A 14,545-nucleotide genomic window follows, 5' to 3' on the forward strand; every position below is an offset into this window, starting at 1 on the left:
TTTTATAAGAGTGAAAGTAAAGAGAGGGAGAGAAGAGTAAAATAAAATGCAGACTATTAAAAGGAGAAGCACAAATATAAGTATATCATTGCTTTAGGATCTGAGCTAAAAAGGCAAAGTGACTTTCTGAATAATTCTTTTGAATAATCCAGAACACAATGGTTTGTAAGACTGTCAAAGTAGAAGCCAAGCTCTCAAAAACTCCAAAGATCTATACTGGTAGTTTTATTCTGAAATGGGTAATTTAGGAAGATGATTCAAATTCATTCCCTGATTTCCCAGGATTACACAGAGTATATAAGAAGAGCACCTGAGCAGAGTATTGGAGCGCTGCCCTGTGCACCAGGCATCACAGAACAAGCAGTGTGGGAAATTTTGGTATTTGTGATGAGGCTCAGTTGGGTTTAGTGTTACTTTGTCCCATCTCTGATGCATACCTTTATCATTTGTGCTACAGAACGCCAAATAAAGAGACATTACAATTCCCACCTGGTGATTTTCCTTGAAAGTTTGGATTAATAACTCTTTCAGTTTCTTCTTTCTTTCTTTTGCCATCTTTTCTTCATCCAGAAGATTATGAACACTTTGAAACATGCCTCTTTCTGGATTTTTTGGAGAATTTTCTTCTTGCTTTTTCTTCTCTCTATTAATAACAATTTAAAAATACATATATGAACAATAGACTTAATGAGTAATTACAACTTACCATAGTGGAATGAACACTGCATTTTCCATAAGAAGACATCTGTCTTTGAAACTACATAGTAGGGTGATTTTTTTGAGCCCCAGTTTATTCTCTTTTTTTTAAAAAAAATAAAATACAGACTAAATGAAATAAAATTGTTATGTACTCTGAAAAGAAGAAAGCTCTATAGATATTTTAGTAAATTTTTAATTGAGTTTAACACTGAGTAACATTTTGATCAAAATTTGAAAGTTAACAACTACTAGGTATTCTCTAACATAGACATAAATTCTGTCTCTTCTTATTGTCACAAAAAAGGACCCTCAGGTAAGAAAGAAATATTTTTACAACAAGGCTTTCACGAGGTTTCTAGGGAGAAAAATAACAAATGAATCAAATGTTATTGAGTAAGGAGAGAATGGAATTTATGTTAATTCTAAAACAGCTAAAAAGAGAAAAAAACAGAACTTACTAACAGTATGGAAAAGGCCTTCAGGTAAGTAATGAGAATCTCTTAGTAACTGTTGCTCATCTTTCTGATCATCCTCTTTCTCACTCACCTGTTTATTCTTTCTCATCCACATCATCTCTCTTATATTCATAACAGCTCATGGCCATCACCTTCTTATTGGAGTATATTAAACTACATAGGTATGTGTATGTGTACAAAGTACACATACTATTAATGATGTAGTCAATAGCTAGGCAAGAATCAGAATTCATGGGTTTTGGCCACAAACCAGTTGTGAAAACTCACGCAAGTCATCTAGTCCTTCTCAATATCATTTCATATTTGTGGAAACTGAAATTGAGAAAGGATACCAGAATACAATGTAGACGTTCTTTAATTCTCATACAAGGGGGCACTCAATGTTATATCTTATTACTCATGATGTTAACCATTACTTAAGGTGGCTTCTCCAGTGCTAAGCTGCTATTTCTTCCCTCTGTAATTAATAAACCTCTTAGAGAACATACTTTGAAACTATGTAATGAAGCAGATTTAGGATAGCTTACAAATGGGTTAAAAAGCCCTACCAACAATACAATTCCACTGAATCTTTCCAAACTCCTCTATGCCATAACATTATATTAGATGGTTAGAGGCAGATCATAGTGGGCATTTAAAGAAATACAGTTCTAATATCATGGATCTGATTTTTTAAAACAACATTAAAATAAGTATCTGCTGTGAAAGCATTATCTGTTCACTGTGAAAACTGGAGGTATAAAAGCCATCCTTATTTCCACTTAGAAAAAAACAATATATCAGTGCTATTTCACTGTACAACCATTGTGTGTTAATTTCTCCATTGTTTATTAATATCTATTATCATAAATAATATCATTTTAATTATCTCTGTGCACAAATCTTTGTCTGGATTTCTGATCATTTTCGTAGGGCAGTTTTCCTAGAACTGAAATTCCTAGGTCAAATGATAATAACATTTTTATAGCTCTTGCTGTTTATTGCCAAATTGCTTTCTGAAATATTTAAATCAGTTCATCCACCTAGAAGTATAGCACATTATCTGTCTCACTGTAACCATGGATAAGATTTTAACTTTTAAAAGAAATGACTGGACAGTGTACCTTTGTCAAGTGCCCACTGGAGCAGAGCTTTCTGTTACCATCAAATGTCACTTGCTTCACAATTAATTTTAGGTCAGCCTAGATTTTTCAGGGCTTAAGAGCAATCTGAAAAGCAAGGCTGACCTTAGCAAGAACTCACTAAAACATTGGCAATTGCTTTCTGAAAGAAATGGCGTGTCTGGAGGAGGCCTGGCACTTGAAAGTGTGAAGCACAAGTCCACTGCCGAGCTGTTTTAAAATAGGTAGAATAAGAGCAATCAAGAGCACAGGGGGAAGAGCTGTGTGGGCTGATGGGGGTGGAAGGAATTATCTAATAGGTCTCTCTGGCCTCTGAGTTTGAGTGTACAGTCACTTCAGGCATGTTGTTCCAAGATGTTTGCAGCTCATGAATCAGTGTTGTTTCTCCAAATAAATACATTAGTTATTTATTTATGAAGCTCATTTTCTGCATGAGGATACATAATAGTACTATATCCTGTGGGAACTACTTTGTTTTTCTTCTTATGTCAGATACTTTTTCTTTATCAGTGGCAGCAGGGCAATCAGTGGTGACTCTCCCTATGATTATCAGAGGTAAGACACCCATGCGATTCACAATTGGACAAGGCACACTTAGCAAACAAGCATAAGGAAATATCTTAAACCTTAAAAATGTTCAGATAACCAAAGAGATGTGAACTAATATAATACCTATTAAAAGGCAAAATATATTGAAAATGATGATACATTTCAATGCTGAGAAGAGTCTGGTATACTGGCCCACTGCCAGCAAGAGCATAAATAAGAACAACCCATTTGGAAAGCAATTCGGCAACGTTTTCAGAGTCATAAAAAGGTCTATACCCTTTAACTCAGTAATTACACTCCTAAAAATACAATTCAAAAGAATGAAAAAAGTCTGTGTTTAAGGATGTTCACTGTACTACTCGTGAAAAATCTGAAATAGTTGAAAGACTTAGCACTATAAGGAGGGGAGGTCATTAGATAAATTGTGGTATAGGAATTCAACAGAGTAATATACAGACCTCTGGACTCCAGGCAACTACAACAAACAGAGTAACAAATTAAATGTACTTTATAGTTGCAATTAAGTATGTAAAGGGACCAAGACCAGGAGGAAACATGGAAAAGTGAAAATAGTTAATTTGCCGAGATAGTGAAATTAGTGGCTGATGTCTGTTGTGGTTTGTCATTTTAATGTTAGTGCATTTTACAAAACTAGAGTGCTTCCAAAATGACTACTAAAAAAACTCCACACTGCTCCTCACAGTTGGCTTACATTTTCCATGCTTCTTCCACGGTGCGCCTCCTCTCAATTATCTCCCTTCGCAGCTTTACCATCTCCCTCTGAATCTCCTCTTCCTCTTTCTTGGCCTCCATAGCCTTCCTTTTCTTCTCTTCTTGCACTAGATACCGAGCCTCTAAGAAGGCCGATTTTTTCAGGGTCTTTTCAATTCTCTGGCGCTCCAGCTCTTTCTCTCGTCTTAAGCGATTTTCTTTTACCTTAAAGAGAATACAAGTGTGAAATGCAGACTTTCATGTAGAAAGGGATTTGCAAAACCACAGAACACATTTTGAAGTTCAGAATATACCCAGTTTGAAACATTCTGACCAGAACTCCACCATTTATCAAAAGAATAGAGGGAATTCATTTATTTAATGGGTAAGGGCCCATACAAAATTTTTAAAAAAGTTAAGTAAGCTGATTCCCAAATGATCTGGGAATAATCTGCACCATGGAAAAGGTGAAAATGTAACAGGTCAGCTGCCTAGTTCTAGATTCTTACTTAGTTATGATTTTCCACCCATAAGATTTTCCAAACTATACCTTACTGCTATTTATTTAGGCCTTGTCTGCATGCTAATTAGAATTTTAAAAAGAATAAGAATATTGTTGGAAGGCTATATTGTTAAGGACAGAACCGTGATTTACCAGATCGTCTCTGACTTACGATGGTTGGACTTAAATTCTCAACTTTATCATGGTGCAAAAGCAATATGCGTTCAGTAGAAATCATACTTTGAATTCTGAATTTTGATTTTTTCCTGGGTTAGCAATATGTGGTATGACACTCTCTTGTGATACTGGGCAGTGGCAAGGAGATGATTTTGCCCAGCTGTAGGCTAATGTAAGTGTCCTGAGCATGGTTAAGGTAGGCTAGGCTAAGCTATGATGTACAATAGGTTAGATATGTTAAATGCATTTTTGACTCACAATATTTTCACTTACAATGGGTATACTGGGACGTAACCCAATCCTAAGTCAAGAAGCATGTGTATTGCCTTAAGAAACATCACAACCCTTTATTCATTTCTATCATTATTTAAATATATTAATAATTCTGGATCATATTTGGAAATCAAAATCATGAACTTCACAGATATTTCTGAATAAGCACTTTTTTTTTTTCAAATCTATCGATTTTTTTTGAATTAAGGAGTGGTCCTTGCCTTCTTGCTTCACTTAATTTTACCTTTATCTTACCCTCCAGTTATAAGACTTCTAGATAATAGCTAACTCTTATTGAACCTTCTCTTTTCCTTTTTATCACAAATCCAAATCAAGATATACTTCCACCTTAGTTTTTCTACTATCCTAAGTGCTGATTAGGCACACCTTACTGTTAAAAGCAATCAGAAATTCAGTGTTATAAAAAACAGAACACATGTATAGACATTAATTCTAGTTCAGTCTTAGACGTGGCAAAGACTTAGTCATTCTGATTTCCTGAAGCTCCTCTACAAAGTGTTGAGATGCACCTTTTCCCTATAACCTACTATTCTCTTTGAAGAAAAGAAAGTTTTCATATGTCTTTCTAATTCAAAACAGCTGAACTAGATTTAATTCAGATCTGTCCTCCCTTTCAACTTATAATCACAAAATGAGTGAATTTTTCAGTTGTCTAGTAAAGAGTTATCATTATAACATTTACCAGAATATTCATGATATTAATATATCTATATCACAATTCAAAAGTCAAATTCAAGCAAAACCCAATCTACATATTAATAATAAGAAGTACCACATCCAAACTAATAAAGTTTAGCTCATCTCTCTATTGGTCAAATTCAATTATTCCAGTTTTTTTGGCTTTCTTAAATTGTTTCCTATCCTTAGTTTATGAGCATTATTTTTCTCTGAAGTTCTTATATTTTATTTTTATTCTTTCTAACCAAACCACAGATGGCACCCTTTTTCATAATAAAGTCTCACTCTTTATTTAAGCTTATTAAATGCGTTACACAAAGACTGCTTCCTGTTATCCATTTTAATTTTGTTTTTCCCTCCCACCTGCTTATGTCTCATCTCCATGGTAAGACGAGGATCCTTCTGCTGCTTCTCGTCTTGGTTTCCATTCATTCCAAGATCTTCCAACATCCCAGAATCCACCACATCTTTATGGAGCAGATGGTCTATAAATTTTTGAACGGTGGTACTTTCTTCTTCTTCCTCCAAATAACCACATAAATCTGGGGGATATAGAACAAAAAAGGGAAATTTTTAAAAAATTTTAATTTTTAATATAATTTCCATATTTATATAAATGATCCTGGTGCAATAAAAATAGTTGTGAGTATTCAATAAATAGGAACTAATGATGCCAATTGGATGAGTATAGCCCTCAGCAATACCTTCAACTAAGAGGGGAGAATACCTCTACTCATGAAGAACTGCCCTCACTCCAGTCACTGAAGACTCCCTTGCTGCTAAATTTAAAAGATCACTTCAATCTAAACATCTTTGAAACTTTATTGCTTTTTCTAAAAAAAAAAAAAAAGGCTTAACTGCAGTATAATTAACAAATAAACTGTAAATACCTAAAAGTTTATAGTAAGTTTTGACATATACATATACTAGTAAAACCATCACTATAAGCAAGATAATGAACATGTCTGTCAGCCCCAAAAGGGTCCTTATGCTGATCTGTAATCTCTCTCTTTCACTCTTCCCATGCTCTCTGCCCTATCCCAAACAACCACAGACCTGTTCTCTATCACTATAGTTTAGGTTGCATTTTCTAGAATTTTGTACCAATTAAATTATATATTATGTACATTCTTGGGGGGGCGTCAAGCTTCTTTTACTTAGCATAATTATTTTGAGATTCATCCATGTTAGTGTATCAATAGTTTACCCCTCTTTATTGTTGAGTAGTATTACATGTATGGCTGTAGCACAATTTATTCATTAATTCATCTGTGGATAAACACTTGGGTTGTTTCCAGATTTTCGCTATTACAAATAAAGTTGTTAAGAACATTCATGTACAAGTCTTTGTATGAATGCTTTCTTTTCTCTTGGGGAAAATGCCTAGGAATGGAATGGTTAGATCCTATGATAAGTATATATTTAACTTTTTAAGAAACTGCCAAATCGTTTTCTAAAGTGGCTATATGATTTTACATTCTCACCAGCAGTGCAGGAGTGTTCAGCTCCTCCACATCCTCAGCAATACTTGGTATGGTCAGTCTTTTAATTTAAACCATTTTAAAAGATCTGTAAGTCATTTCTTAATGACTAATGATATTGACCACCTACCTTGTTGTTTTGTTTAGTCTATCGTGTAGTTCTACACATTATTGAAAATGGGGTACTGAAGTCTCCAACTGTTATTGTCGAATTATCTATTTCTCCTTTGATTTTTGTCAGTTTTCATTTACATAATTTGGGACTCTTCTGTTAGGTGTACATATTTTTATACTTATGTTTTCTTGATAGATTAACCCTTGTATCTTTATATAGTGCCCTTCTTTGTCTCTAGTACCAATTTTTTATCTTATAGTCTATTTTTTTTTGATATTAGTAAACTGTTCTTGCTCTCTTTTGGTTCCCGTTTGCAAGATATATCTTTTTCTATCCTTTTACTTTCAACCTATTTATATCTTTGAATTTAAGTTGTGTTTCTTGTAGACACCATATAGTTAGGTCACATTTTTAAATTCATTCTGCCAATCTCTGTCTTTTGATTGGAGTATTTAATCTATTTACATTTAACGTAACTCCTGTGATAAGGTAAGATTTACATTTGTAATTTTGGTATTTGTTTTCTATATGTCTTCGGTAAATGCCCCATGTCAGGTTGAGGAATTTATCTTCTACTACTAGTTTGCTCAGAATTTTTAATCAGGAAAGGACGTTAGATTCTGTCAAGTACTTTTTCTATGTCTATTGCGATAATCACGTTAATTAATATTTTTGGTAAGCAACCTTTTTAATGGCTACATAATAATTCTGTTTAATGTTTTGATAAAAAAAATTCTATAAGTAGATGATGACTGAAGGCTGGTATAATACTGGGTGGTAAAAGACAGCTTAAGTAAAAAGAAAGTAATAGTTTCACTATATTTCATTTTCGCTTCAGAATAAATATGAAGTACCAAAATACCTCACTTTAATAATGACATAATAAACTAAAAAATATCCAGAAGGTAGCAACCAGGATAAGATCTAGAAATAATGTGATAATAAAGAACTGTTGAGAGTACTGGTATTATTTAATCTAGGAACACTGAAATAAATATATGAAGGATCAGACTATAACTCCCCCCCAAAATAAAGACGGTCTTTGGGAGAGTGAACATGATATTATTTTCTGCGGCACCAAAAGGTAAAAGTTACTGAGGACAAAATCCTAATTTTCCTAAGAGAGACTGCCATGTAGAGCCTCACAACAGTTGAACGGGCTCCCCCAAAGTGGAGTCTCTCTATCCTGGGAGGTGTTAAGGCAGAGATTATATCACTCCATGTCAGGAATATTGTAGAAGGATCTCTATCTGAGGGGATGAACAAGGTATATCAGACCAGGTGATCTTGAAGGATTCCTCTAACTTTAAGAGCTCGTGATTTTGTGATTCCTGAGCGAGGGATTTTATAGGGTTTTAACAAGGGGAATGCTGCCAGGTGAGTTCACCAAGGGTGCCTGAATAACACCTGAGGAGCTGCCACCACTATCACCGTGCCTACCCTTAACGCTCAGGAAAAAGGTATCTCAGACTTTTTGGCTACATCCAAGGAACCATCACAAATGAGCTATTTAACTTGTCTGACATTAGCTCTGTGTATAAGTAATAATTTTCCTTATAAAGATATATGAAGCATTTTGTAAATATAAAATGATATACGAGTATTTAAGTGTAGTCTCCAAAGTGAATAGTTAGCTAACAATACATAGGAAGAAGCACTCTTAAACAGCATTATTTACTATTATAATAAGATTTATAATTAATAAGATATTTTAATTTAAAAACATTATGAATTTACTGAGTATACAGATAAGTAATTTAAATTGAATAACGAAAAATTAAAGCCAATTATAAAACTAAGCAAAACACAAAAACGTCAAAAATATCATTTACTATTCAAAACAGTTGAAAAGACTTCTTAGACACATTCATTGGATATTAACGCTTAGAACAATCAGATCAGTTCTTACCATCAAACTTGTCATATTTCAAATGACTTTTGGCTTCTGACACAGGAGGGATACTTGATACAGTGTTTTCAGCTTCCCCATCACTTGCTAGTTCTTGCTTAAGTTTGGTGTCCAACCAGTCATTAACCAGCTCCTGAGCTAGTAATAAAACAAAAACATCTTTTTAATATTTCAATTACTTCAGAGACCTTTCTTCTTTAACTGTTTTCATTCATTCGATAAATATTAATTGAGAACCCATCATGTGTCATGTACTGTTCTAGATGATCGAAATATAACAGTGAATGAAACAGGATAAAGAAAACCTACCACCACGAAGCATACATTTTAGTTGGGGAAGAGAGATAATAAAGAAATTAGTCAGAAAAACAGAGCAGGAGAAAGACTAATGGTATAAGAAATAGAACATAGGCGTTGATAGTTTTAAACTGGGTGGTCAAAGGAGGCCTCACAGAGAAGAACTTTGAGCAAAGAAGGGAAGGAAGTGAAGGAGACAGCCATATGGCTATGTAAGTGAATATTATTCTATGCAGAGGAAAAGCAAGCACAAAAGCCCTAAGGTAGGAGAGTGTCTGGTGTGTTGGAGAAATAGTGAAGAGGCTGTGGGGCTAAAGAGGAATAAAGGGGACTGGGAGGAACACTAGGAGATAAGGTGGAAGAGATAATATGGGGAGCAGTGGTTCTAGATTAGGGCAATCTCATGCTCCAGCAGACGTTTGGTAATGTCTGAAGCCATTTTTGGTTGTCACAACTTAGAGAGGTGATACTGGCATCTAGAGCGTAGATGCCAAGGATGCTGTTAAACATCCTATAATACACAAGGCAGCATCCACAACAAAAATTATCTGGCCCAAAAAATATCAGTAGTGCTGAGATTGAAAACCCTTTCTTTAGAATCCTGACACGATTCTAGTACTTTAGTTTTTACTCTGAATGCAGTGGAAGGCCACAGGAGGTTGTGAACAAAGAGGTGACTTATATTTTAAGAGGATCATTCTGACTACTATGTTCAAATAGACTACAGAGGGACAACCACAGAAGTAGAGCACAGCAACTGAGAGACAAATGCAATAATCTAGGAGAAACGTGATGATGGCCTCGACCTGGAGTGGAGGAATTAAAAATGGTCATATTCTAGAAAATAATGTTTTGAGGTAAAGTGGACATGATTTGCTGATGGACTGGATGTCAGAGACAGACTCTATAGGCTTTTGGCTTAAGCAGCAGCTGCAAGGATGAATATACCACTTTCTGAGCCAGGAAAAGCCAAGCGAACAGTAGGTCTGGAGGGAAGATAAGTTCACTTTTAGACTTGTTAGGTGTGAGATTCTTATAAGACATCCAAATAGGGATGTCAAATAGATATTGGCTGTATTTCAGGGGAGAGGTCCAAGCTGAAGAAATACGTCAAATAGATATTGGCTATACCACTGTATTTCAGGGGAGAGGTCCAAGCTGAAGAAATAAATGTGAGTGTTGTTAGCACACAGGTGGTACTTAAAGCCGCAGAAGTGGATGAGATTGCCAAAAGTGGACAGAGACAGGTTGAAGGATGAAGCCCTGAGGAACACCAGTTATTTAGAGGCTGAAGAGATAAGGTAGAACCTACAGGCAGACGAGGAGGGAGAGTCACTGAGGTAGGAGAAAAAAACTAAGAGTATGATATTCTGGAAGCCAACTTCCATTTGGATTTTTCTTAGTGATATCCAGAAAATCTTCTTAAATATATAGGTGAGAAAATGTCTACTTTAGCATTATCTTTGTCATTATTATCATTATCAAACAGCTCTTATGAGTAGGCATGCGGGTTTCAAAGGAGATAAATATCTATTTCAGCATTATCTTCATCATTGTTATTATTGTTATCATATAGCTCTGAAGGAATGGAGTGTTTTTATATATTAAATGATACTAAAAGGCATTAGATAGGAATGCATGATATGTAAAATAAGAAAAAGCGAACCAAGGCAGTAGAAAGGAAGTGTAAAAAGTATACTAGAACAAACATTATCAGCTTTCAGAGAAAGATAGAAAAAGGGAGCACATACTTATTGAGTAACCCTATGCATGATAATTCAGATATTTATGTGTATAATAACTTACATATAGAATAATTCATATCTACTAAACATTCATTGGTAAATAGGGGTTTATAGTGGTCCCCCCTTATCCACAGGGGAAATATTCCAAGACCCCCAGTGGCTGCCTGAAACTACAGATAGTATCAACTGTATACGTACTGTTTTTTCTATGCATACATACCGACGAAAAAGTTTAATTTATAAATTAGGTTATAACTAATAATAAAATAGAACAATTATGACAACATACTGTAATAAAAGTTATGTGAATGCAGTCTCTCTCTCAAAATACCTTACTGTTCTACCCTCACCTTTTCACTTAAAGGGAGCACCTTAGCGCTTCTCTGTGGCATATCCAAATTGCCAGCGTCACTACTCTTGCCCCTTCAGGCCATTATTAAGTAAAATAAAGGTTACTTGTACACAAGCGCAGTGATACTACAACAGTCTATTTCATAATCAAGAGAGCTACTAAGTGACTAATGGCGTGGGTAGCAAATATAGCGTGGATACGCTGGGCAAAGGGATAATTCAAGTCTTGGGTGGGACAAAGTAGACAGGATTTTCATCATGCTACTCAGAATGGTATGCAACTTAAAATTTATGAACTATTTCTGGAATTTTCCATTTAATATTTTCAGACTGTGGCTGACCACAGGTAACTGGAACCATGGTAAGTGAAACCAAGGGTAAAGGAGAATACTGTAATCTGAAGTGTTCCAAAAGAAAAAAGAATGAGAACTTCCCTTGGAGTGTTCAACTACAAGAACTCATGTTGGATCAGAGGAGGGGAATACAAGGCTACCTGAAAGCAGAATTTCTCAAAAGATGCTGCCCAGAACATTAATTCTTGTAAAATATTAATAGATGATTGATGAGAGAAAAGAAACCTTTGAAAACCATGTTCTATCCACACACCAGTACTTCCTAATATGGATTGCTAGTTTCTCAGGATATAAATAGGTATTTCAGGATAAAAAGAATTTTGTAGAAGTTTGGGAAATGGAGTAACTAAAATTTTTTTAAACTGCAGGAGTTCTCAGAAACCTTAATAGGCTAAAATATACTGTGTATTCCTACTGGTGAAACGGGAAATAGGATGGGCAAGACATAACTCGCCAATTTCCGAATCAATCTCCTTTCTCCTCCTCCAGTACTACCAACCACCCAAGAACAAGCACCATTGCTGCTCACCCAGACCATTGCACTAGCCTCCCACTTGTCTCCCTTTTCCCTCTTTTTCTCCCCTCTAATCCTTTTTTCATACATTTAAAAACTTGTCCTATTACACCTCTGCTTAAAACCCTTCAGTGATGTCTCATAATACTCAAAATAAAATCTAAATTCTTTTAGATTTAAAAAAATCTAAATTCTGCTCACTCACTCCTGAAAGCTCATCTCCATTGAGAAAATCCAACCACACCAGGTCTCCCTTCAGTTCTCCAAGCACACTAAGTTTGTCTGTGCTTTAGCTCTTGACGCCACCTTCCTCACAACCTGGGATGCTCTTCTTCCATCACTACTCACCTGGGCCCTTCTTGTTATTCAGGTCTAAACTTGAAAGACCTGTCACTATCTGGTGATTTGTTTTTAATTTTCTTTGTCCCCACACTGGAATGTATATGTGACAAAAGCAAGGAATTTGTTTGCCTGCCTTGTTCATAAACTGTTCCTCCAGTGCCTGAAATGGTTCCTGGCACTGAATAATACTTAGATACATATGTGTTGAATGAAAGAAGAAATAAACTGAATAACTGGAGACATAAATAATCCAGATGGAAGTTGGCATCTAGGACATGGCACCCTAACTGTCCTCCTACTTCAGTGGCCTCCCCTTCCCAGTCTTCACAGCTTCTTTCCACTCTCTTCATCCATAAACAGTGGAGTTCCTCAGGGCATCAGTAACTAGAATACTAAATTCCAGAGCAGTAAAAGCTTTGGGGAGGCAGGGAGTTTAGATCAGTTTTAGAGTCTCTTTATAAAGAACAAAGTTGATGTATAAACTAGTTGTCAAATTCTGTATGATACTAGAGCAAATTAACAGGCTCTGTGCTACAGGACTTAATACCTTACAACACTCATCAGTCACTGTTTATATCAAATGGCCTCTGGATGTGGATCTGTTTCAGAAGAAAAAATGGACCTTAAATATAGCCTTACTTGTAAAACTGGAGTTAATTTCAGAGTAAATTAGCTTTGGGGCAGTAAAAATAAACAATAATTAAGATCAAGATTAAGAAAAATCTTCATTCCGTACTTTGAATGCATTATGGGCTATGCTTTAATAAGCTGTGCTCCAAAGTACTGTTAACATCGCAGCAAAAAAAAAAAAAAGAAAAGTATTTTCTCACCTTCTGCATAGACTTCATTGTGATCCTCTATTTGCTCAGATGTTTCCAAATCTATGATCTGGTCCCAAAGCCTTCTGGAGAAATCAGTGTTTCCAGCAGAAAACGCTTTCGAAACTGCAAATTCTGGGGCTTCCTCTACCCTCTTTAATAGGAAAAAAATTCCGTTAAGATGGCAACAACTTTGTTCAGTGTTAGAAAATTTCTCTTGAACTGAAGAATCTGATTTTCTACCAACTACTAAGATACCTTCATCTTTCCATTTTCAAAGGAACTCTGAGGCTTGAACATCGATTCACATAATTTCATTCCTTAAACATGAAATTAATTGCAGTGTTTTACAAAGTTTTAATACGTATTCACAATGTTTATATTAAAACAAAAGGCTCTTTAAGGTTTAGGTAAATTTTGTTTAGAGCATTAGTTACGGAATTTTGACACCTGAGTATTTTATTTTAAATAAAAAATACAATATTTTATTAGTTTACATGCTACTAGGACTTGCATATGAATGTGAACCAGAGGCAGAGTAGAGATATTTCCTCAAATTACAACCCTGAAAGGAAACTTCCATCATATAGGCAAACCACAGGTTCAATAAAATTGAGATAAACAGTCACTGAACTGTAGTCTTCAGAGTATTTTAACTCCACAGTAAGAATCTAGTAAAAACATGGCCAAATTCATGGGACTGGGGAAGGAACTGGAGGAAGGAACTGGAGGAGGTGGACAAATTTTCTTGGCATTTTGGCTTACCTGCACAACACAAAAGAACTTATTTTACAATTAAACTGCTGACTTCTCCCTCCCCATAAACCTGCTTTCCGCCAGGCCTGCTGTGTTCTCAGTCTTCCAACTAGGGGAGTGACAACTCCATTCTTTCAGTTCCTCAGGACAAAAACCTTGGAGTTCTTCTTGAATCTGTTCTCTCTTATCCCACATACAATATATCGGAAAAATCTGTTGACTCTATTTTCAAAATGTAGCCGGGATCTGACCCCTTCTTGTCACCTCTACTGCTGTTACCCTGGTCCGAGGCATCACAATGTCCTGACAGAGTTTTTATACTAACCTCCCACCACAGCAGCCAGAGAGACCCCTTTAAAACGAAACATATAATATCAAATAACTCCACTCAAAACCCTTCAATAGCTCCCTACTTCATTCAACTCAGAATAAAAGTCCAGGTCTTTATAATGTGCTTTAAGGCCCTGCATCATCGAGCCCTTTGTGAGTTCTCCAACCTCCTCCTCTGTTGCTCTTCTCTTGCTCCCTCGACTTCAGTCACACTGACCTCCTTGTTCATTCCTCCTCTAATATGCCAAGCATGTTCCCACCTCAGGGTGTGTGCACTTACTCCCTGCTGCTGACTGCTCTCCCCCAGATATCTGTATTACTCTTTCC

At 35.7% G+C, this 14,545-nt stretch overlaps 1 protein-coding gene across 1 annotated transcript in view; it reads right to left on the reverse strand.

Moving 5' to 3' along the window:
• CCDC191 (coiled-coil domain containing 191) overlaps nt 1-14,545 on the reverse strand; it is a 74,736-nt gene that overhangs the window by 53,643 nt on the left and 6,548 nt on the right. The window contains exons 3-7 of the mRNA XM_006905502.3: nt 13,145-13,286; nt 8,713-8,850; nt 5,571-5,749; nt 3,558-3,781; nt 490-643 (exon numbers count right to left, since the gene is read on the reverse strand). Coding sequence (XP_006905564.2) covers nt 490-643; nt 3,558-3,781; nt 5,571-5,749; nt 8,713-8,850; nt 13,145-13,286 — 837 coding nt within the window. The remainder of the gene's footprint in view (nt 1-489; nt 644-3,557; nt 3,782-5,570; nt 5,750-8,712; nt 8,851-13,144; nt 13,287-14,545) is intronic.

The sequence above is a fragment of the Pteropus alecto genome, unplaced genomic scaffold, assembly GCF_000325575.1.
Source record: "Pteropus alecto unplaced genomic scaffold, ASM32557v1 scaffold270, whole genome shotgun sequence".
Lineage (NCBI taxonomy): Eukaryota > Metazoa > Chordata > Mammalia > Chiroptera > Pteropodidae > Pteropus > Pteropus alecto.